Consider the following 26,392-nt stretch of genomic DNA (forward strand, 5'->3'; position numbering starts at 1 on the left):
CAAACTTGTCTTATAAAGCCAACCATCTTTAGTCCTTGATCTAGCACTAGGTGCTTCATCGAAATCCGATTACACTGGGCTGGGTTCCCCCTCCCTGCACAAAGCTGCCAACCATCTCAGGGCACTAAGAGGACCACTCTAGAGCTCACCTCAGCTCTCCTCTCTCAGCTCATGGTCCTTCACTGTCTGATGTTTGAAGTCTTAAAAGACCATTGTTGCACAGATTTTCTGTTTTAGTTGTTTCAGGAACACAGGTTAGTTTGGTTCCTGTTACTCCATCTTGGCTAAAAGCTGAAGTTCCAGGTAACATGTAAATGTGCAGGAGAGCACAATAGCTAAGGGCATCAGTTCAAAGCCAAAGTGTCTGTGTTCTATCCTCAGGTATGCCACTTAGCTTGCTAGACTTTTACAAGTATCCTTTTTTATGCCTCAGTTTCTTCCTCTATATAATGAAGCTTACAACATTAACATGCTTAGAATAGTGCCTGACATATAAAACTACATTAAAAACAGTTTTTACCTGAGGCCAAACACTTTGGCGACATCCACCCATTTGCTCTTCACATCTCTTAAAAGAACTATACAACATACAGTATAGACAGAAACTAGAAAATAAATATTTTTCCAACCTCACTATCTGGAAGACTCAACCAAACAATAGAAGGCATTCTTGTCCCTTTATCCTATTCAAATGGAACTGCACTATAACTCAGTTTAATTTCCTACTGATAAAACCTGGCAAGGCCAAACAAAGCTGTTCCCAGGATGAATAGAAAAAGAAAATACTTTTTTGGTCTTCTGTCCTGCCGTGATTTTCCTTTCGTCCAGTCACAGGAGAAAGGGACAGGCTGCCATCTCCATACATACAGAATATTGTTCCCCAGAGGGAGGCATCAGTGTGAGAATCCCACATTGAAATCTTCACCATGGGCTACCGAATCGTCCTCCAGGCACATACCACCCCAGATAACTCCAGTAAGTATCAGGACTTGGAATGGCCACAGACAGGTGACGAACAGACCCCTTCAGTAAAACACCAAGCATAAATATCTTCTCATACAAAGCCTAATGCTAGTGTTAATACGCATCTTTAAGTACACAAAGAGTACTTCCCTATCAAAAGTTTTAATGTCATAGATTAAACATGTTGCTTCTAAAAACCTAAGACAATAACTGAGTTTCAAAATGTATTATAGACAACATATCCACTGTAATGCAAAGTCAATATTCTGACTCTCAAAAAATACACATTTCACTTTGAAATGAAATTATCTTCAACTCAAACTGGCCCGGAGGATTTCCTTTCCATCTTGATTCTGCTTTTTCAACAACATATATGAGGATTAGTCAGTTTTTCCAATTTTAAAAGCAGGGATTTTCCACATACTAACCCAACTGTGCCTAGAATTTAAAAACCACAGAATTCACATGTGCTAAAGTAATAAAGTATAATATTGTGCTTTTTCCATTTGTTACATGCAAGCTTCATTTCTAACAGTGTATCGTCAAAAACACTTAGATTTCTAGCTCATTTAGTGGCTCACAGATGGAGAATAGAATATGCTTACAGAAGGAGTAGCTTAAACTGACCAAACAATAGCAAAGAAAATGTAAACACAGGCATTATACTTTCTCCAAATTGGCACACTGCTTAGAAATATTTAATAGTTTAATAGCTTTATAAAGTTACTGAATCTCCATGAAGAGACTAAATCGGTACTTTAACACTTCTGGGAAAACAGAGTGCCTTTCTAATAGGGAGCCTTGTCTGTAACACACTTTTAATATATGCTGCACAGGTTTCCTGTCTCCTGCTTGGGGCACTGCCCTCACTCCTACTTCAAAAGACCTGCATTCTGGTGCTTTTGGAACTTTATGATGAATAGGACATATTCCAAACCACATTGGAAAATCAAAGCCTATTTCCGAATTGCAACACATTTTAAAGGAATAAAAACTTTTAAAACTCAATACTTTCTCTTTTTTTGGTTCTGGGGATCGAACTTGGGTCCTTGTGCTTGCACAGCAGGCGGCAAAACCACTGAGCTAAATCCCTGGCCCCTAAAACTCAATACTTTCTTCAAGGAGTTTCTTATATAAAAATGCTTTGTCAAAAAAAATTAGTTTACATTTCAGCTTTAATAAGAAGCTATAAATTTTTTCCTATTTTAAAATCTTAACAGTAAAGACCATTTATTCAAAGCCAAATCAAGAATCTTACAAATACATCGTCTCACTCAACTTAGTGTAAATGCACAAATTTTTCTTTATGAGACCATGCTTATTTATCTGTTTATATGATACATGAACTATTAGCCAGCAAGAGGCTAACCCTTTACTGTTACAGTTGCCTTTGTCTTTTAAATAGCACACACACAAAATAAGTAGTGCTAAGACTGGCACAATTGCTATTTTTATAGTTCATTTAGACTTCGGAGCTCACATATTCAGAAAGCAAGAAAACAAGCTTATGTGGAAGAGATGGACTGTTGGCACCTTCTGCTCTTTTCCAGCTGTGCGGCTCCACAGGTCATCAACACACAGAACATAAGCCTTTCTTCATGGCACTGCTGGCTCAGTCTTTGAACACCTGGCGACAGTGGCCATCTTTTTAAAGACACCACCAGCTCCCAATTAACTGGAGTGTGAGGGTAGTGGTGGCTTGGCCTTTTCATCCTACACCTAACATCATGCCCACTAACAGACAATCCTGAAATCCAGTGCACTAAGCAGAGGTATGTTTGTGACTGCTTGGACATGTAGGGCAACGTGCCACCCAAATCCACTGTGAGAGGTACACTGGGTCCCTCTCCCCACGTCACACAACTTTCTCAGAATCAAATCTCAGATAAGAAATTCTATTCCATAAGCCATTAAAGGATGATAGAGCAATCTCAGGACTGATTTCAGTGATATACACTGCTTTATTTGTGCTGAACTGACCAGAAAGGGGAAAGTATTTCTAAGTGAATGGAAATATGCTAAACATTAACACACACTGAGGGCAAAGAACCTAGAATGGGCATCACCTAAGAATTTGTTATAAACGCTCCCACTCAGTCCCCGTCCTCTGGCCTAACAGCAGCAATATGCTTCACAATCACTCCCATGATTTGCTGATATTGTGAGCATTATCAGCAAAAAGGAAAAAGGTAGTTGAGTTGCTTCTCTTAATAAAAAATACTTCCTGAGTCTATTTCTGGCACATTATTTTCTGCTTGGCTTATAAGCCTTGAGCATCAATCAGCAAGAAATGGAGAAAAGGGATTTTGATAGAAGTTCAGGACCTGTGGCTCTGATCCCAGCTCTTTCACTACTAAATGGGTGCCCTGGGCAATCCACTTCACCATCAAGCTTGTGTGACGGATGGTGATAATGCTCACAGTGTCATAATGGAGATGGACACAGCTGTGACAGTTCTCAGTGTGAGGCTGGAGACATGACAGTTCTCTGCATACTGCAAGTCACAACCACAGTGAAATGTCACAGCAATTCACTCATAAAATTATGGCTAACATTCTAAATGGGGGGAAAGGATGTATTTTTTTCAGTAAGTTTCATGATCAGATGCAAGTGAAAAAGAAACAGTTGTAAGATAGTAGACAAAAACGTATTAGAAAGGTCTTAGTGACTACTTTTAGAAAAAAAAGTTCTCTGATCTGGGTGATGGTTGCAGGGGCACAAGAAACTTTCCTACAACTGTGTACCAACTATAAGCCATCTCAGAGACTTGTTCTTAACAGAAATAATAAAATCAAAATGTCACAGCATGCTGTTTTATTTGTCTTATGCGATATGAAAATGTGCAGCGGTATGGCCTACATTTGCTTAAAGATGCTAGACCATGTAGATAAGGAAGAGAGATTTTTCCCAAAAAAATTCAAATTTCAGCAAGAAGTTGACTGATTCTTTGCTGAAATAATGGAATGTGGTACCTGCTTTGGGATAAAAGATCAAACTTTTGAGTGAGATTCAGTAAAGGGTCAGCAAACTATGGTCCCCAAGCCATAATTGGTGAGCTAAAAATGATTTGTACATTTTTAAAAGATTTTTTAAATGTATAATCAACAAAGACTCGTAAAGCATAAGACATGTATTATCTAACCTTTTAGAAGATTCTAGCTTCAATCAGTATTTCTTTAAAATAATGTCATTGAGGGCTGGGGATTTAGCTCAGTGGTTCCGCCACCTGCCTTGCAAGCGCAAGGACCCAAGTTTGATCCCCGGTACCAAAAACAAAAACAAAAAAAAATAATGTCATTGATCTTTAAGATCTTTAACATGCTGGGAATATTCAGAGCTGTGTAAATGCTCTTAAACTACCTTACTGGAGAAGCACATCATGTATTTAAAACAGAATTGATTTCTGTAAAAGCCAAAAACGAGGGAGTTAATTCAGCCAAGTAGTAATACAATTTGAGATATATGTGTGATGATAGAATAACTAATTGGCTCTCCTGTGTGAAAATAAACTAGCTCAAAATCAAATGCAAAACAACAAGGAACATTTTAGCCTCTTGACCAGTTAAACTGTGAATAACACTCATTAAATGATACTTCACTATTAAAAAGAAAACCTGAAAAACACTCCTCAAAATTTATTTTTGCTATTTCTGCAAAATAAGGCAAAACTTCCTACTTATAACTTTAATAGACAAGGCTACCATCACCATAAAATTAATTCTCTGTTATCCACAGTGCCAACACTCAAGGCCAGGCTGGGGATTTAGCTCAGTGATTCCAGAGCCTGCCTCGAAAGCGCAAGGTCCCTTAAGAGTTCGATCCCCAGTACCAAAAAAAACACTCAAGGCCTACTGCCCTGGAGCCAGGTGGAAATTTGTGAAGGAAGATGAGGCCAGAGGCCCTCCCCTTGACAGCAGGACTTGGGAGGAGAGGGAGTGGCCAGAAACACACACCTTGACCTATTTCACAATTCTATATTCTAGCTGTATTCTTCCAGACTTAAAATTTTGGTGCAATGTGGGCTTCTTTCTACTTATTTTCCTATATCCATAAATCAAAAGTTTTGGCAGCCAGAAATCCACAATATTTCTGGCATCCAGATCTTTCCTGTACTTCCTCTGCCTTTTCCTTAAGTTCTAGTGTCTAAGCAGCTCATATCTGAATTATTTCAATAGCCTCTCAGCTCCAAATGACCTTGCACACCACAGACTAAGCTGTACTAAGCACTCTTTCCACCTGTTACAACTGCAACTAAAGACTTCCAATGATGATGCCTAAGGACCAAAGGAATCCACACTGCTACATGTAGCTCTACATGGTTCAAATGTTCAGATCCATCTACTTGTGCTACCAACATCTGCTGTTGTTTACTAAGAATGTGAGGTGCAAGGAAGAGGCATCAAAAAGGCACACTGTGCATATATCACCTCATTTAATCTTCACAAATCCCAAAGACTTTTAATCATGTGCAATGTATAGATAAGGAAACCGAGTTTTTAAGAGGTCAAGTGTGCTGCCCCTCTCCCCTGAAAGTGACACATTAGAAGCCCTGCAAAAGCCACTCACGCTCAGACCTCACCCGTATCCATAGCCTTACATTCCCCTGAGTCCTAACATCCAGTCACCCCAATGTGAACCTGACCTCAGGTCACCCTGAATTGCTACTAATCCCAAAACACAACTCATATTTTCCCACTTCCTCCTTTATCTGTTGCCTATAGCCCAAGAGTGCCCTCCTCAACATATCTATAAGGTCAGCTTGCAATGCCCAAATCAAACCCATTTCATGCAAAAAAACAAAAAAACCCAAAACTCTCCAATACACCTGGCAGCAATACCTCCACCCTCCTCTCACTTCCTTCACTACAACAGAGTCTCAGGGTACCCACATCCCCCATCTAACTGATCAGAGATACCATCTAAGAGTAGGGACCTGTCCATACAAATTCACATCCTACCCAGCACCAGAACACAGTACATTTGGCAGTCCACTAACTGTTGAATTATATCAGCAAAACACTTCCATTCATAGAAAAACAAACCAAAAGTGTTCTAGTAATAAGAGTTTCCTTAGTCACTTAAAATTATGCTTACTGCATGCTAACAAAAATGCAATCCTCTCAATTAGCTTTACTTGATAAAAGACTATTGTTTCTTCAGCATCAAATTTCCTGTACAACAAAAGGCATGATACATCTACATTTCTCCACAAGGCTATAGCTTTGCATAATGGACCAACATCAGCCTAAGAAAACATATAGAAGAATTTTTCCACCTACTAAAGAATCTGAAACTGGCCAATCACTCTGAAGAGTAATAAGGATATTATGAATCCCTAACATTTCCAGATAAACCTCTCAACTACATGAAGACAAATATCATAACATTAAAATCTAGAGGGAGGAGTACTTTTCTTTCCAATCTGACATAAATGACAACTGTGACAATAATATCTTCAGTATAACAGATTTATACACCTTGAGTGTGTATTCCAGTTACCTACTGATCAATGAGAAATTAGAATCAGCATCACCCTTCTTTTGCATCCCCTAAAGCTTTGTCATTTCAAGCTGGCCTCTCCAGAAGGGTGAACTCAATCCATTCACATTTGTCAACAGCACTGTATTAATAGGCAATTATTTACCAGTGTAAGTATCCTCTCACTCTCACTTGTTCCTTTCCTAGCCTCTTCTCTCTCCTTTGCTTTACTTTCCTATTCTCATCTTCTCTCCCTTACTTTTCCTGACATCAGAGCTCCACTGTGCCAGCAGATTGACTTACTTTCATGTGCTGAAGAAATTTTTTCATTTTTTGTTTTCATTGTGATCACTCTTTAAAAATTAATATCAAAACATGCTTTGGGCCATCTAGTTGACCATCTTGCGACCGACTACTGCCTTACAAGCTCCACGTCCAGGGCTAGCTGCTGCACTGGAGCCACACCAGATGGCCGTGATCAAGGCAGTGATGAGGGAGAGAAAGGGGATGTATGAGGATGTATTCTAGCATAGTAAAGGCCAGCCATGTCCCAACAAGAGTTTCACCCCATTTCTGACTCAGAAGACTGACAGGAGAAGTGAGCTTTCACAAGGACTGGTCACAGGAGACAGCTCATATTCATGATGTAAGCAGATGTTTAGTGTTAAGCAAAACATCATTTACTATAAATTTGAATTGTGTGGATTTGGAGAGGATACAGGAGATTTAACCCAGGTCCTTTGCACTGAACTATATCCCCATCTCCTTTTGAGACAGAACCTCACTAAATTGTCCAGGCTAGGCTTGAACTTGCCATCTTCCTGCCTCAGTGTCCCAGAGTCCTGGGATTACAGGCATGCACCACCATAGTTTTGTTCTTTAACTTGTGAGTTGCTTTGGAACTATAGTTAAAGTACAAGCATTCTGGAATATATCTTGGTTTTAAATTTGCAGATTTAAGCAACATTATAACAAAAATCATTGAAATCAACCTTGAGTCTCTAAGACTTTTACTCTTTGAAAGGAGACTTTCCAAGATGGACATGTGAATAACACCTTTCAACCACGGTTAACCTAATGGCAATAGTGAGAACTCATCAGAATATAGGGATCTGGAGCCTTGATTATCTCTCAACCCTATGCACCAGTGTTTCAAGAGTTAAAAGGTCCCAAGATGCTATCTGGTCTACGGATAGCAAGTTTTGTTAATTTGAGTACATTTATTTTATGTTTATCAACCATTTCTCTTCTTGGTCGCAACTTCATATGCCTTTGCACTGCAGTTACCTACACATCCTATCTTCTAGAAAAAAAATACAAAACTTTTGAGATCCTTCAGAGTGAGAAGGTGCATCTTCACCCTGGGGTTTCCATTTCAGCTAGCACAGCACTTTGCAAAGAATGGACAAGTCTAATGCTAACATTATCCCAGTATTTCTTCTACACCTTTCCAAACAGAAAAGCTTCTTATGCTTTAATGATAGAAAAACAATTTTTCCACTATGTGCTACTTACTAAAGTCACCTATTTGTGAAGAACATGAGTTTAAATAGATATAGTATACGTACTCAAACAGTGAATGACTTGATGGTCGTTTACAATGGAATAGATTTTTACAGATTGCCCAGGACAAAGTCTTCCAGTAATCTCCCAGGACAAAACAGGTGAGAACGATTTAGTATGGCCTCTACTCATCTGCTTGTCACTGATGCACATTTTCCTTCATAATAATCCAGAAAGCCTATAAACCTGTGAAGAGCCACCTCCCTCAAACACCAGTGTGGACAGAAAACCTCTTCTCCAGTATGAGACCAAAGAAGTAGCCAAAAGACTGAGATCTCTCTACAGAAAGCACGTAAAGAACCAAGATGCCCAGTGTACTTGAGTTTTTTTTTACAAATAACAAAAGTACCCAACTACCAAATAAAAACACTGTGATAAAAATGTTTTCAGTGAATAATACAATAATCCAATAAATGAAACAGTGTTTCATTTACAAGGTAGGTACTTCGAAGCACATACATCGAAATAAAATAAGTGAACTCTTCAGGTTTTATTGTTCACTATCCAATGTACCATGTCATCATAAGAGTCAAAGTTACATAATTCACATCCAAGTAACTGAAAAATCAATCCAACTTTTAGCAACCAAATAAGAATCTTCCTCAAGAAATCTACTCACTCCAGTCTTTAAGAAACAACATACTAAAGGGACAAGGACGAATGAGGAAATTTTCAATACTAATAAAAGACTAAAACACAACTATTTAATTTCACTACTCTAGAATAATAGTGCAGCTATTAATAATAGTGCTATCTCCCCTCGTCCTACTTTTTAAAATAATTAAGTGTTTCAGAGTCTCAGAGACACTCATTTTGAGGAGACTATGCTAAATAATTCTATAAGAGAAAAACCAAAGTTTTCACACATCACAGAACTCAACTGAAATACTAGGAATAAAATATTGCATTTTATTCATAGAAACAATGTTCTTAAAGTCCTATATAAGCAGTGTCATGGATAGAATACTACCACAAGGGATAAAAAGCAACAGGATCACTTTTAGAAAACTCATTTGTGCTTTGGATTTTTAAAAACTTATTATGAGTGGCCCTCCTGCCAGAGTAATTTCCCTCAGTAGGAACATTTTACTGTTTTCCACTCTAAGTATCTTGAAGAGTTTAAGGAAATCATATAGCAGATAAAATACACACACACACACACACACACACACGCACACACACACATATATTCTTCCAATGTTTTTCTTATACTATTGAATCACATAATTCATTTTACTGACTAAAATGTCAATAAATTTAAACTTTTGCCCACATCAGTAAAATGATTACTCCTTTGAGCAACATGGCATTTTCTCTTATATACAAACATTTATAACTTAGGCTAACAGCCAATCTACACAAAGATTCTGAACAATTCGTGGCACAACATTTTAAACTCCATTATTTTCCTAATCTAAATAACTGAGAACAAGGAATTGCATGTCACTTATTTTAGAAATATCTATTCTGTTATTTAACACAAATTTTTTAAATTCAGTGGAGTATGAGTTGGAAAATATTATTCCAAATAATGGTAGCAAATAGAAAACAATTCCTCACATGACATTTGACAAACTGAAGTATCTTGACCCAAACCCAACCTTGTAATCGAGAAACGGGGAAAAAATTGCATCAGTCACATGGCAGGGCATCCTGACAGGCCACAATCCAGGAAAGGACAGCTAACATTTCTGCACTTCTCTCTTCCTGACAAGAAACCATGTATTCCCTTTTCATGATCTGTTAATTTTTCTCCTTTTTTTGGTACCGGGGAACAAACTCGGGACCTTGAGCTTGCAAGGCAGGCAGTGGAACCACTGAGCTAAATCCGCAGCCCAATCTGTTAATTTTTTTAAAAACAATTCCACCTGGATATTAACCTTAAATTCTTTTTAATAAATACACACAAAATGTCAGAAACAATAGTTTTCATAGAAGCTCTCAAAAAAAATAATCACAGAATATGGTCATACCAATTGTTTTTCAAATACTCCTTACCTACCTTACCTTACTTACATTTGCTCTGATACCAGAGGTTTCATGCAAAAAAGCCTCATTGGTCAATTATCTCTTGGCATTCAATGCTTTATATATGAAAAGTCAATGTGAACACTTGATGTGGTGGCACAGACCTGTAATCTCACCATTCAGGAGGCTAAGGCAGGAGAACCCTGAGTTCAAGGCTAGTCTGGTCTACACAGTGAGACACTCCCCAAAAAACAAACAACAAAACACCACATCCTTAAGGTCCTATTATATACAAGTATTGCAAAAAAAAATACTTAGACTTGGTAATTTAGGACTGTTCTAGAATTCCAAGTCAATGGTGGGGGGGAGGGGGACAGTGAGCTCTCTTTAAGTTGATATTTTAAAGCGGTAAAGTTGCCTTTTTGTTGGCACATGAGATTCTTGCAATACAGTTCAGCACCACCCAAAACTAGACAAAAGCATACACTTCGAAATCTGAGAGTAAGAAGAGGACTCTAAGCTTGAATACCAAAACTGTCCCCAGAGGAATAATGTGAGGGGCTTGGAGAGCAACTGTGTACACGGCCCTAGGGAAAAGGTTCCTTTTTATCAATACCTCCCTATAAGGAGGCCAGGCTGAGGCCGAGTCTTCTCCAGGAGGGTGAGCTCCTTTCCAGCGGCAAGGAAGTGCGATCAAGGTGTGGCTGCTAGTAGGGTTCTCGATGTGTGCAGAACTCAATGCAGAATAATTTTCAGAAATATGTGACAATGATGTACAGCTTCATTTTACCCATTCCTCTTTATTGTGGCCACAGCCAAGCTAGTACTTGCATAATTTTGCATTTTCATCATGTCCCCTTCTTCTAACTCAGATGCTTTTTTTGGAAGCTGGTCATACCCATTTCCCCATGCTGCAATCAAGTGTGATGACTTCAGAATTCACATTTGTCTAAGGAAAAAAAAAAAACTAATGTAAATTTTAAGCATTACAATGTTACTTGGGGACCAAGATCCTATCTAACGATACGATCCTATTCCAGATTTGTTAGCACCTAGCAGAATTTTTACTAGCCAATCAGGAAACAGGTTCCTTTCTAGCGCTGTCACATGGCTACAAAGTGAGGTTACTTTTGGTAATAATGATCACGAGCCAAGAAACTGTTGTAAAATAAAGGCTGGCTCACCACAGATTAAATCACATTTAGGTAGTGTCTTTTAATATGCTTTTTTAAAAAAATTCTTTTATTGGTACATTTTAGGTATATAATACGTTTATATTTATCCTTGGGTGCTTGTACCTGTACATGATGTATCTTGGTTCTTATTTTTTTCCCCACTACCTGTGCACCCTTCACCCCTCCACCCTTCCCTATTTACATAGACTTTGTTTCCATTTTTTTTTTCTTTTCTCATAGTTTTTCCTTTCTATTCTTCCCTTTCCCCTTCCCCTCCCACCACCCCTACATCTTTGGACCTTTTCCTATTCCAAATTATGAATTATTCATTTTAATCATTTTAATGCTTATTTACACTTTCAGTTTCTCACACTAGAGAAACTATTTGGTATTTACACATGTGTCCTGTTTATTTCACTTAAAAGGATGGCCTCAATATCCATCCATTTAGCTATAAATGTCTCTAGTTTCTCATTCTTTATGGCTGAGTAGTACTCCATTTTATTAAAAACCACATTTTCTTTATCCAGTTTCCAGTTGATGGGCACTTGGGCTGTTTCCAAGCCATATTACTATGTAGTTCAGGCTGACCTTGAACTCACTCACTATGGAACTCACTATGGAGACCAGGTTGGCCTCGAACTCCCAATAATCCTCCTGCCTCAGCTTTCCAAGTATTGAGGTGCACCACTATGCCAGGCTTGTGTCTTTAAAAATAATTAACTTTTGACAATTGTTTATATGTTAGAATATACTACTGAAAAGTGGTCTGAAACACAAGAATGAAAGAGCCAGGCCTAGACCAGACCTGAGGATGGCCATGGCTGCCCCCAAATCTAACCTCTAGGTCCCAGTTTCTCTTTCAGTTTCTACAACAGTAATTCCCATTTGACAGCATTCCAAGAGAATTACTGCACCTGGCACAATTCTCACTACATAGTAAGGAACTGGACTGATGTTCACTTCAGTTTTACTGAGACTAAATAATAAACAGAAAAACAATGTCAGAACAGATTAATCTCCAGTTGATATCTGCAGTCTATTTACTTAACTCATTAGCTGGTACTTAATTTGTATTTTTAATTCATTATGCTCTATGCTTCCAATTTAAAATTTGAACTATCACTCTTGCATCTTGACCATGCCCAACGGCAAAGGATAAAATTTCATAGATGAGCTAATTTCTCTAAGGATACATCCGGTAATATGTAATAATACACTGCTAATACAAAATTGAACCATCTCTTATTACATTATTGGTATATAACAAGAATTACCTCCAATTAAATAAGTTACTAGATTTAGAACATACATAGTTTATCATCACACTTCGTCAATGATTAGTAACTTTTTTCAAATGAAGCGGGTAAAAGAATCAAAATTATAACTAGAAATGAATACACAAGTATATCTGAAAAATTAATCACATTCAAGTCAACATCCTTTTCTACATCCCCACAAGTCTGTACATATGTTGTTTAGACTTTGTCACATCAAGTTCTCAGCATGTGCTCTCTGAGTAAGAATTTCTTCAGTAATGAATCCTCCATTGTACCCCAAACAGGTAACACCATGCTCAGCGCACTGTAAGCACTCTAAATGTTTGTCAAAGAGATAAATGACCATATGAAGGAATCTGCAGCCCTATCATCAGTCCTGTTGTTTTAAGTACTAAGCAAAATTCCCGGACTGCAATGTAGTTAAATCTAATTAGTGTAAGGATATTCTTTTGAAACAAGTTAAAAAACCCTGAGTGGCAATATAAAAAGTCTAAACACCTGTGAGAAATTTATGACGATGTACGAGGGTGAATTTGGGTGAGACTAAACCCAGGGATTCTTTTTTTTAAGCCAATGAAGATGAAATAACTGGAAAATGCTTTTTAACAAGATGCAATCAACTTTTGTTTCTCCAAGGTAGAACCTGAAATTACTTTCGATATTGATCAGTATATTCCAGCTATCATGCATCAAAAGTAAAATTTCTTAAGAGACAGAAAACTGTATCCAAAACTATGACAAATAATCCCAGATTACAAGTACCTTAACTTTTTTTTCCCGTTATGTTTATTGGTATATTTTCGGTATAAAATACAGTTACATTCATCATTGGGATCTTGTACCTTTACATGATGTATCTTGGTTCTTATTTTTTCCCCCTTCCCTTGCCCTCCCTTCACCCCTCCACACTTCCCTATTTACAAAGACTTTGTTTCCATTTCTTTCCTTTTCTCATATTTTTTCCTTTCCCTTTTTTCCTTTCCCCTACCCCTCCCACTTCCCCTACTCCTTTAAACCTTTTCTTCCTGTTACACAATATTGATTATACATTTTTAAAATTACACTATCAAGATCTAGGAGACATTACCACAGATTTTACAGAATTTAAAAGGATATAGAAAGCATATTACAAAAATCTTTTTTGAAATAAATTTGACAACTTCTAAGAAGTACCTTGGAAGACAAATTAATGAAACTAACTCTGGAGGAAATATAAAATTTGAATAGCAACTATTAAAGAAAGTATATTCCTAGCTTGAAAACCTACCTGTATGACAACAGCAGGCTCATAAACATTTTAACTGATAAATTATATAAAACATTTAAAGCAGAAAAAAGAAGGAACACTTCTCCCCTCATTTTAGGAACTCAACATTGTGCTAATCCTAAAACTGGAAAAAGATAATAGAAGAAAAAAGTATGAACATAGATAGAAATTTGTTTAACAAAACAAACTCTTAGAAGTCAGATCTGGCAGGATGTAGAAAGTAGTTTTGTTATAGGGATGGAAGTGTTGGTTCAGCATTGGAAGATCCACCCCCAAAAGTCATCATTTTAACAGAGGAAAGGAAAAAAGCCATATGATCCTGTCACTAGTTGGAGAAAAAGTATTGGACTAAATTCTACAGCTGTTCATGGTAAAAGTTATCAGGAGCCTAGAAGTAGAACAGAACCTTCTCAACAGATCAAAGACATGTACTCCATACTTCCAGCAAGAATACCTTATGTGAATGGAGAAGATACAATGCTTTCTCCTTAAGGTGGGGAACAAGGGCAGATATGCTTACTCTTTATCTATCCATTAAACTTTGAAACCTAGGCCCCACCAAAATAGTCTGGCAATAAAATGATACAACTAGGATAGGACTGGCAAGGTAGAAGCAAAATCTTTATATGTAGATGAAATGATCATCTACAGAGAAAATACTAAGAAATCTCTAGGAGCCCCTAGAACTTGTATTTGAAGTTAGCAGAATTAGAAAACACAAGATATATATAAAAATTCAGGTCTGTGTATACTTGCTATAAATGAAGAATTGGATATTGAAATTTAAAAGTTATGTAGGAGTATAAAGGACCTAGAAAAGTTAAAAACAAAAACAATGTCGGAAGACATTTAGTACCTAATTTTAAGACTTCTTCTAAAGCTACAGTAATCAAGGCAGTGTTGGTGTAAGGAAAGACATATAGATCACTGGAATAAAACAAGAGAATCTAGAAATAGAACCACACATATATGGTCCACTGAGTTTTGAAAGATTATTTAACATTAGCATTTTACAAACTATAAACTTAATTCAAGAGCCAAGGAAGAGATAGTGTTTTCAGCAAACAGAACTAGAACACCTGGTATCCATATATAAAAAATTAACATCAACCCTTTTTTTCCATACATGAAAATAACTTGAAGGGATCTATGAACCTAAATAAGAAAGCCTAAAAGTATAAAACTTTAAGAAGAAATTATAAGGGAAAATGTTTATGAATTCGGGGTAGGCAAGAACTACCTAGGATACAAAAGACATGATATATAAAAGAAAAAAATTGATAAATGAGATTCCATCAAAATTTAGAACTTTAAATGACATCATTAAAATGAAAAGTAGTCCTCAAACAGATCATATTTCCAATGCATATAACCTATGACCAGAACATATAAAGAATTCTTAGAGCTCATTAATAGACAACCCAATTAAAAAGTAGACATAAGAAGATGATAAATAGCCAGTACAGCACAAGGAAAGGTGTGCAACTCTAGAATCAGAAAAATACTAATCAGCACAATAACAAGACTGAATTATACACTCATTAGGGAGATGAAGTTAAAAGTTTTAAAAGCCTTGTCATGACTTTTTCTTTTTGTTGGATTCTCCCCCTTTACATTTAATTTGTCACACCCAATGGATTCATTCTGCTGGGTTTCCTGGGGTTGTGATCCTCATTATCTTTTCCTAGGGTATTGTCTAAAATTTTTTGGAGTGCCGGTTTGATATTCATGAAGTTCCTGAGGTGCTCTTTATCATGAAAGTATCTTCTTTCTCCATCCATTTTGAAAGATAGTTTTGCAGGGTACATGAATCTGGGTTGGAGGCTGTTTTCCTTTAGGGCTTGAAATACAGCACTCCAAGCTCTTCTTGCCTTGAGGGTTTGCAGTGAGAAGTCTGCTGTGATTCTAATGGGCTTTCCTTTGTATGTGATTTGTTTCTTTTCTCTGCTTGTAGAATTTTGTTCTTCTGTTGGGTTTCTGGAATCCTAACTATTATATGCCTATGTGCAGATTTTTTTTGATCAAGCCTAGCTGGAGTCCTATATGCCTCACTTATCTGTATGTCAAGTTCTTTTCCCATGCTTGGGAAGTATTCTGCCATCACTTCTGTGAACAGTTTTTTTATGTCATCTGCACTCTCTCCTCTTTCTTCACTGACTCCAATCAGTCTGATGTTATTCTTCTTTGCATCGTCTAGATCTAGCAACTGCTGGATTGATTTCTCGTGTTCCCTTACAATCTTAAAGCAATTTTTCTTTTCCTGGTCACTAATTGCAATCTTTTCTTCTATATGTGAAATTCTATCCTCACATTGGTTCATTCTGCTGAACAGACTTTCGATGGAGTTTTTAATCTCTTGGAAATCTGTTTGCATCTGTTTTATGGATTCCATTTGTTTCCTATGTTGGGATTCCACCATGTTCCTCAGATCTTCTATTTTTTTATCTGTGGCATCTCTAGATTTATTAATCATGTCTTGCACCATGAGCAAAATCTTCGCTGTTATCTGAGTAATTATTTCTGATTTCATTTTTCCCAGATCCTCTTTTGTTGCCAGTTCAGAGAGTCCAGGTGGTTGAGTATCAGATTGTTCCATCTCGTTTCCCTTTGAGGTTGCTGTAAGTAATCCAGAAGTCTGTTTTTGAGGCTTTTTTACATGTCTTCTCATTTCCATGGGGGGGGGGAGTGCTTCTGGTGCCCACGCGGCTCACCTTCTGTGCCCTAGGAGCTTGGGATGGCGGCAGAGGAGCTTCCTTCCAGGTGCTGGGACTGGCTCAGCTTCTCTGCCATAGGAGCTTGGGATGGTGGCAGGGGAGCTTCCTTCCAGGTTCTGGGACCGGATCAGTTTCTCTGCCCTAGGAGCTTGGGATGACGGCCAAGTACCTTAATCTTAAATCCAAAATTTGGAAATGTTTTACACAAGGTTATTTCTCCCGTTTACTTAAAAGTGCTCTAGTCTTCTCTATTCTGTTGTCTTTCTTATTAGTACTAGTACTTGAAAATGAGCTTACATATTTTCAATTTCAATATGAAAGTGATACTGTGTTTACTCTGAACTTTATTATCAATGTTACAGTGATATTTCCACACAGTGACAACACCCCACAATAACCACTTCATGGTGAAATAAACACATAATTTCCTGATGCATAGCATCTTCAATTTATTGACTTAAGTGGTAACTAAAGTTGTAATAAGGACATTGTTACAGCTTAGATCTAAAATATCCTTCAAAAGTCTCATGTGTTCAGAGGAGGGGCTCTCAAAAACTGACTGGATCATGAAGATGCTATACTCAATGAATTGACCCATAATGAGATCATAGCTGAATATACTGTTAGGAGGTGGAGCCTGGTTCATAATTGGTTCACTAAGGGTGTGACCTGAAAGGGTAAATTCTTGTCACTCATTCTTCACTTTGCTATGCTTCTTCTCTGCTATGACTTGAGAAGCTTTCCTCACCAGGCAACTTCCACCATGCCACTTCTGCCTTAGAGTCAGTCAACCATGAACTGAACCCACTAAAACCATGAGCCAAAATAAACCTCTTATCCTTTAAATTGTGGGTATCAGTTATTTTGTCTTAGCAACAGGAAAGTGACCAATACAAAAGAAAATAAAGTAACTGATATGTTAATATTACTTTAGTTTCCTTTCTTTACACAAGTCCCTCATCACCATTAACTTTTCTCACTTATCTGGGATAAAATTCACTTTACAGATCTATTACGAAGATTATATGATCAAAAACACACTTATGCATCACTGGTTCCTCCATTGTTGCAAAAGTCCCATAACTTGCCAAATTTCATCAATTATGCAACAAAGAGTAACTTTTTTCCACCCTACACTCTTAGATGTCAACCAGATGGGCTATCACCAGACACAGTCTGGAAGCCTATTTCTGTTACCAAGTAGTGTTCACACATTTATATTCATATAGTATATGTATACAGAGTATACTTACAGTGAATGTGTAGAGTATAGATACATATATAAATATACAAGGTACACATATCCATAGAGTATGTGCATACATGTATAACACTATATATATACACACACACACACACATGTAATTCATACTCATACAATTTATACACATACATTTATACAGTGTCCCTACATGGAGGCCTTGAAAGAGCCATGAACATAGTCCTGAAACCTTCCAGAAAGGGCTCTCAGGTCTACATAAGTGAATTCCTCTTTCAAACTAGAACTCAGAACTTTATAAAATATTCTTAATGAGTGCAGCTAGTAAAACACCCAATGAAGAAAATACAGCCATTTTCCTTAGAAGCCTACCTTAATAGTAACAGGTAGTTTCCTACTGCAGTATACATTCATGGCTGATTAGCAATGAACTGATCAACAATAACAAAATCAGAAAAGGAACTTGCCCTCATTCCTTGGTATTTTTGACAAAGTCTGACAACTTCTTGAATCACAGCATTTCTGCCAGGTTATGCTTAATTTTCTGGTCAAATAGACAAACATCCCAGGGAGATAGCAACTTTAGCCCTTTACAGTCACAGGATGTTGCCTGTCACTACATCCAATGAAATGTAATAAAATGCCACGGAGAGTTCTCCACTATGAAATGTGTATCTACCATGCAGCCACTGGCCAAATGCAAGCTTTCTAATATAATAAGTGTGCTGATTTGTTTGTTCTTTTCTTTAACCAAGAATAAAAGAATAGCCAATGCGTTTGTGCTTAAAAAGTTAAACAACTTTCCAAGTGAGACTGCTTTGTCAACAGTACACCTTCAATACAACGGTCACTAAAACGTGCCCATGGTTGAAAATACAAAGGGCACATGGTCTTCTACAAATATAAACTAGTTTCTAAGAATATAAAAATCAAGGAAATTTACCTAAGGACAACAAACTGTTAATACTACTAATCAAAAGTGTGACCGGGGATTTACCTCAGTGGTTCCAGTGCCTGCCTCACAAGCACAAGGACCTGAGTTTGATCCCTAATACTAAAAAAAAAGGTGTAGATTTTTTAAAGAAGATTTTTAAACTGCATTATTTTGAAATCCCTTGGGAAAAACAAGTATCTAGAACATTTATACAAAATGACTTTAATGTCTTTTTGATAAGGTTAAATAAAATTATATCCTTTCAGTAATGGACTCCTTGGTTATTCCATTCACAGCTTCAGATAAAGAACAAAGGGGTAAGTGACTAAACAGCAAGCTCGCACATACAAGACACATGCAGCACATTAGTGGTTATTAATTTCTGAGTCAATTCTATCCCCAGGTTCCACAGTTCTTCACTGAAATTAAACACTGAGTCTTTCAAAAGCCCTCAATCCCACCTCCTTTTCAATTCAATCGTCTCCAACATGGCTGCCTCAAGTGCAGCCTGAGTACAAAATCCTGATAACACCACAGCATCCATTAGGCCACTGAAGTGCCTACAGTCACATAAGTGTCTCAAAGTCCAGGGCACATCTTCTAACCCATTCATATGGGCACCTCATACCCCAACCCAGGTAAGAGAGGCACTGTCTCCCAAGTTAGCATCAAGGACATCTGAGGAAGATTTCTCTGACCCTGGAGGTTCCCTTGGAATCCTATCCAATCCTATCCAAATGAATACAGAAAATTCTCTTTATAAAAACCCACTGTATATTCACAGAACAAAAACTGCATGTGGTAAAGGAAAAACCATAGGAAACTAAAAAATATCACATAATTAATATGAGAAAGAACAACAGATTTTCAAATTGAGCAATTCAGGAATCACTCCGGAAGCCACATGTTTGACCTCTTCTTGTTTTTAGGAAAATGAAACCAGAATCTATGAGGACAACAAAGGGCTAACAAGAAAATACTCTAGGATCTTAGAATTTCTAATTACTAAGAAGAAATAATTAATTGTATATCAAGCCCACATGATTTAGCCCAAACCAATGCAAGGAAGGTACCACTTTCAAATAAGAAAATTTATGAGGTACCACAAATATTGTCTTTTGGGAAAGTGTAGTTCTTCATAAAACAAAGATTTCAGAAGCTGAGGGAGGAGGAGCCCACCCTGGGCAACTTAGTGTCTTAGTGAGATTCTGTTGAAAGGGAGGGAGGGAAGGAAAGAAGAGAAAAAAAGACAGACAGACAGATGGACAAATGCAGGGAGGGAGTCATTTATGGATAAGATACTGGGTTAAATCTCAAGTCACACCAAAAAAAAGCCCACTGTACATTCAAAATTTAAGGCTGGGTATATAGCTCAGTGATCAAGTACTTTTCTAGCATGTATGAGACCCTAGGTACAATCCCTAGCGTGTGTCTGTCTGTCTGTGTCTATGTCTGTCTGTCTCTCTCTCTCAAAAATTTTGCCATACTATGTTCCCATATAGCACCACTGGAACACCCTGTAGATTTACAGTACTATTTCAGTGACCACTTTTATTCCCCACAAAAACAGTACACAATCATATTTCCTCCAAAAGAACAACACTCAGCTATTGTAAATACATTAACAACAACAACCAAAAAAGCCAGGTACTTCCACTAGATGCCTTTCACACTGAAGGTGCTCAAAGCAACAGGGATTCCTGAAGAGCCTGAAGAACACAAGTAAGAACCAGCCCCAGGCACCACCTAGGAAGCAGTTTTATATCTGCACCACAAGTCTTGAACATCTGCCTATCTTCCAGTCCAATCACTACAATCTTTATTTTATCTACAATATACAGAAACACTTTTTTTTTTGGTACAGGGGATCAAACTCGAGACCTTGTGCTTGCGAGGCAGGTGGCAGAACCACTGAGCTAAATCCCCAGCCCAGAAACACATTTTTTTCATCCTAAACAAAATGTTTAGTATGGATCCAGAAGCTCAAACAGTGGAGAGATAATGGAAAGACCATGGGCTCCTGTAACACTGGAGACCTGAACTCACGAGGAAACCACAGCCAAGACTTCTGGAGGAAGAAGAACAATGCAGTCTTTTCTTTTTTTTTAAACTCCAGAGGAAGATGTCAGTTCAGAGGAAATGATCTAATATTAATAAAAGGAATGATCTATTTTTATGATGAGAGATCAAATCATTGCTCTGAAATATGTTTTAAATTAAGAGGGTTTTTTTAATGGCTGTACTCAGCTTTGCCTTTCAAATACCACCTTCTTCCAGGCTACCCACCTGACCTCAAAGTCACTTATTCTCACTCATCAACCCATGTTAAGCAACTTCACTCAGACTGCATCTGTGTGCCATGAATCTAATCACATGCATTAATTAATGATGTTTGCTCACATACATTACAGTTAGGTACAAGTAATACAACCTGATTTCAACAGCGTCAGTATGGGTGGTCACTTCACTGGCCCGCCCCAAAAGTACACAGGAATGAGGAAGGCTTCACTGTGTGGCAAAGGTATCTACACTATGTTTGGGAATTATAAAAGGTTTATCCCAAGGAGCTTGTTCAGCATTTACATAAAAGATGAACAGCAGTTAATTACTCTATATAAGGATACTTTACATAAGGTTTACAGCGACATCCCTTCAATTACACATTCCCCCAGTGAATTTCAAATATTTAGATTTGTATATTCATACAAATTAATGGGAGCTACGAAGGAGCGCAGATCAGAGGCTGAAGCATGTGCTATGGAACAGTAGGGACCGGGGTCCAAACCAGCTCTGCCACTGCTCAGCGGGGGGGGTCTTGACACATGTGTTGATTGCTCTCTAAACCTTGCTTAAATAAGCAACATGGCAATTTACTTTAGTGGACTACTCTTAAGATTGAGCTTAAGTGTGTACAAAATGTTTCTAGCCTGACTCACAGTCAGCCCTCTGTAAAAGGAGGTAATTTCTACTAGAAAAACATTGGATATAGAAATATGTATTGAGTTTCGCCACCTGCTGCAGAAGTGCAAGGACCTGAGTTTGATCCTGGTACCAAAAACAAAATGAAAAAAAAACTAGAAATATGTATTGAAAGTGTAACAAAAGAATCAGAAAAACTGCACCAAGTACCACTTTCTGGTATTTCTCATCACAACACAGGAGAACAGCTTTGAGCAAAACTAAAGAAGGTGAAGGAGCCAAGGTGTTGAAGATCAGGGTGCTACAACGAGGATTGCTGCCATCTTTGTTATCAAAACTGCGAACCTCTGACCCTCACAGTGTCTTTTCCTTTTATTAAAAGGAGGGAAAGGACCAGGATTTAGCTCAGTGGTTCTGCTGCCTACCTCGGAAGCACAAGGTCCCGAGTTCTATCTCCAGTACCAAAGAAAAAAAAGGAGGAAAGGACAGAGGGACCATGTGGAGAAAAGCAATCAACCTAGTCCCACAGACCCTGCTGGGTCAGTGATTCTGTGGTCAGAGGAAGAGTCATCCCTGTGCGATGGCTTAAATATAACATGAAATCTGTTAAAGAGAGTCTTGCACACATGTAGGCACAAGCACATAAATGCCATATACTCGCCAGATATACACGTTGCACACCTTCACCCAAAACAGCACATGCACAAAGAGCACACTTGTATGCCCAGAGATGTCTGGACTTACACATCAAATACACCCCCAGTACAGGAACTACAGACGTAAGCACAAGTTCTGCATCTTCCTTTCTCCATCACATGACATCAGCATGAAGAGGAACTTGCTCTGGTAATATCTAACACCAAGGGAGGTCTGGGCTTCTAAGGAGAGCTTCGATCACAAGTCAGGTTTCACTTGGTACTCATCACCTGTCTGCTACAAGCCATCTTTTTCCCTCATAGTAAGGTTGGCTGGGACCACACATGATTTCCCTGAGCCTGTCATCCCTCAGGCTGGCAATGCAGCCACGTCACAAAGTCACAGACTATCCCCTGGAAAAGAAAACAGGAGCCACAGAGTAGGTGGGATATATCCTCCACTTATTCCCATAAAGTGCCACATAACTATCATAAGGGGAATAAAGGTCTTGAACACAAAAGGCAAACTTTACTGCTCCTCTCACATAAACACATAACATCAATAATCTCCTAGTACTGGACCCAGTGGTAGAAATCAGTGACTGAGCCCCACAGAGGAGCCTGTGCTGTTCACCCAGGCAAGGTTCACCCCAGAGATTCCACATTGCTGGCTGCAACATGAAAAACCTTACTTTCCAAATAAAATAAAGTTACCTGGATACTGGTCCCCTGCATGTGTCTTTAAGTGATGCCTGCAACACTGATGCCACCTGCAATAGGGACAGCACAATAAGCTATTACAGTCACAGCTAAGTCGCTAGATTCTCACTACAACCCTGTAAGATGCATGTCAATATGTACATCTTAGAGGCCACCTTATGAGACAAATTGAGCCAGAATAATTCAGGCCAAGGATACATAGAAGACAAGGCACTGGGAAGAGAAAAATGAGGAAAGGAATAAAGTGGGGCTGAAACACTCTATTGTGGTATCCTAGTTGGAAATACAGAACATAATCCAAACAAGGGATTAACAAGGTGTTTATGTATGATGGACTTTTCCTGTTGATTTGAATATAGGTAATGTATTAAGGTTACTGAGTCACAGAGGAGGTGAACCTTCCAGGCTGCTGTACCACGGGCCCCAGCACCCAAGAGCAGAGCTGTCCCCAGCAAAGAGGAGATGAACCTTCTGGGCTGCCATACCACTGCCCCAGTGCCGAGAAGGTGAGCCACACGGGCAACTGCAACACACACCCCACATCCCCAACCCCCACTGAAATGAGAAGACACATAAATAAGTCTCAAAACCAGAGTCCCAGATCACCTACAGGAACCCCAAAGGGAAACGAGATGAAACAATCTGATACTCAACCACCTGGACTCTCTGAACTGGCAACAAAAGAGGATCTGGAAAAAATGAAATCAGAAATAATTTCTCAGATAACAGCAGAGATTGTGCCCACAGTGCAAGACATAATTAATAAATCTAGAGAGGACATAGATAAACAAATAGAGGATCTGAGAAACATGATGGAATCCCAACATAGGAAACAAATGGAATCCATAAAACAGATACAAACAGATTTCCAGGAGATTAAAAACTCCATCCAAAGTTTATGCACCAGAATGAGCCAATGTGAGGACAGAATTTCAGATATAGAAGATAAGATTGCAATTAGTGAGCAGGAAAAGGAAAATTTCTTTAAAATAGTAAGGGACCACGAGAAATCAATCCAGCAGCTGCTACATCTAGATGATGCAAAGAAGAATAACATCAGACTGATGGGAGTAAATGAAGAAACAGGAGAGAGTGCAGATGACATAAAAAACTCTCCACAGAAGTAATGGCAGAAAACTTCCCAAGCAGGGGAAAAGAACTTGACATACAGATAAGTGAGGCATATAGGACTCCAACTAGCCTTGATCAAAAAAAACTACACATAGGCATGTAACAGTTAAGATTCCAGAAACACAACAGAACAAAATTCTACAAGCAGACAGAGAAAAGAAACAAATCACATACAAAGGAAAGCCCATCAGAATCACAGCAGACTTCTCCATGCAAATCCTCAAGGCAAGAAGAACTTGGAGTGACGTATTTCAAGCCTTAAAGGAAAACAGCCTCAAACCCAGATTGATGTACCCTGCAAAACTATCTTTCAAAACTGATGGAGAAATAAGATACTTTCATGACAAAGAGCACCTTAGGAACTTCATGAATACCAAACCATCACTCCAAAAAATTTTAGACAATATCCTAGGAGAAGACAATGAGGATCACAACCCCAGGAAGCCCAGCAGAATGAATCTATTGGGCACCCCAAGAAATTAAATGCAAAGCGAGAGAATCCAACAACAGGAAAAGGTCATGACAATTCAGGCTACTGAGGCTTTGTTACAAGGGTTTGACCATGGAAGACTGGGGATAGATTACTGTAAATATTCGAAAAGGAAAAACATAATAGAATAAAAGAATCATCTTTTATCAGTTACACTTTAATTAGAAAAATACTGTTCCTTTTGGATGATTAAGAATGAGAAAGAATGATGAGCACAACCAGTCTCTGGTCCTCTCCAGAAGTAAAACAGTCACTCCTCTTCTTCACCCAAATTGCCGCTCAGACCCCCTGGTCTCAATGGCTGATAACAGAGCTGTCAAGCAGAGACCACTGCTGAAGGTCATTCTTGACCCTACTCACAATTCTCCTAACATCCAGGATTCTGCCATTTGCACCCACATCTTCCCAGCCCCCAGCCCCCAGCCCCCCCCCCCCGGGACGAGCTTGTGCCAGTTTTCCCCTTCCTTTCTCTTCTATGGGATCTACAAAAGTCAATAATGGATTTGGGCTACCTCCTGCACCTGTAGTATGTGAAGATATAAACACCTCCAAGGAACCACCGACCCCAAAGTGCACTGGATAATCCTAAAACACACTCTCCAAAATCCTTGACTAACAACAGATTTTCTTTACCCAAGAACACCCCTAGTTCATATAGGCTCAAAAAAATCAGCAAAAGGGTACTTCGGACACCTGCACAGCATCGAGAAAATTTAACCTTCAGCTCTCTGAATAATTTAAACAGCTAAGTCATTCCTCAAGAATATGCCTGTTGTAGTGAGTTACGAATTGAGCTGAAAACACCATAAACTATTTAGAAAAAAAAAATTAAGTTTTGCCTGTGTTCTTTTTAGCCCACAAATAAAAGAAACTTGCTAGATTCAGCGTTCATCTTCATCTTTTAAGAAGGGAGAAAATATAAAGAAATAATATTTTGCTAAAAGACAAAATAGAAAGTTTAAGAAGGGTTTGAGAGTTTTCTTAATCCACCTGGAACTTAGAATCTATAGGACTATTTCAATAGAATTTTAAGAATTTTCTGACACTTTTACTTCTGGGTTTCATAAAGTAAAGTATCAGATCCCTTAAATATTTTTAAGCAGGTAACAGTAATCCTTCTGATCTTTAATGACATTTGTTGGATTTACCAGAGAAAGTGATGGGGTAGCAGCAACTCAAGTTCTGGCTATTCACTATACAACTAGAACTGACTCATCCCTTCACAGGTGATTTCATGTAATTCTCACATTATCTCCATCCTACATATGACCTAAACTCCCTCATGTTAAGTGATGGAATGGAACTTTGATTACATGAGTTCCTGCTTCATGACCATCAATTCCCAGCAATAGATACAGACCTTAAGGATGCTCTATTCCACCTATTATATTTGATTACAAGATTTATAAAAACTTATAAATTGTCACTATAATTGTTGTCTTATTCTAACACTGGTCCAATTCAGGTAAATAGCAACAAGAGCTGTTTTATTTCACTTCCTAAGAGATTCTAATTCCAGGTAGAATTAATATACCACAAACCAGGATTTGTTTTGCTTTGATTTTAAAGGGTTGCAAAGGGACATTTTTTTAATTGAAAAGTTCTCCTGCCTGGCTATATCACAGCTTAGTTAATAAGTACAAAAAACAGAAGAGGATTACCATTCTCCTAAAAGTAGTAAAGCCATAAAACAAATTAAATAAGTGTTCTTTTACTGCCAATATGGAATAAACGGGTGCTCTTCATAGGCAAATGAGTATTTTCTACAATGTGTTGAGCCCCTTTAACATGTGTTTTGGGGACACTGCAATCTAAACCAAAAATGCCATTTCCTGAATGAACTTCATGAATCTAAGAAACTGACAAGCTTAAATGTGACCAAATACTGTCAGAAATCTACAAGCAGCACATGAAAACCACTAATCGTGCATGTGTG

At 38.1% G+C, this 26,392-nt stretch overlaps 1 protein-coding gene across 6 annotated transcripts in view; it reads right to left on the minus strand.

The window, feature by feature from the left end:
* Dip2c (DIP2 acetate--CoA ligase C (putative)) overlaps positions 1-26,392 on the minus strand; it is a 436,072-nt gene that overhangs the window by 295,398 nt on the left and 114,282 nt on the right. For 2 of the 6 annotated variants that reach the window (XM_087181264.1, XM_021266357.2), the window contains exon 2: positions 10,871-10,921. The exons of 3 other annotated variants lie outside the window; for them this stretch is intronic. In XM_087181264.1, the coding sequence (XP_087037390.1) occupies positions 10,871-10,874 (4 nt within the window). In that variant the 5' untranslated portion in view covers positions 10,875-10,921. Of the gene's footprint in view, positions 1-10,588; positions 10,848-10,870; positions 10,922-26,392 lie in introns of those variants that run through there. One more of the 6 variants, XM_087181265.1, reaches the window with a different exon arrangement.

The sequence above is a fragment of the Heterocephalus glaber genome, unplaced genomic scaffold (genome assembly GCF_053883595.1).
Source record: "Heterocephalus glaber isolate CG9 unplaced genomic scaffold, H.glaber_assembly_v1.0 deba00001472, whole genome shotgun sequence".
Taxonomy (NCBI): domain Eukaryota; kingdom Metazoa; phylum Chordata; class Mammalia; order Rodentia; family Bathyergidae; genus Heterocephalus; species Heterocephalus glaber.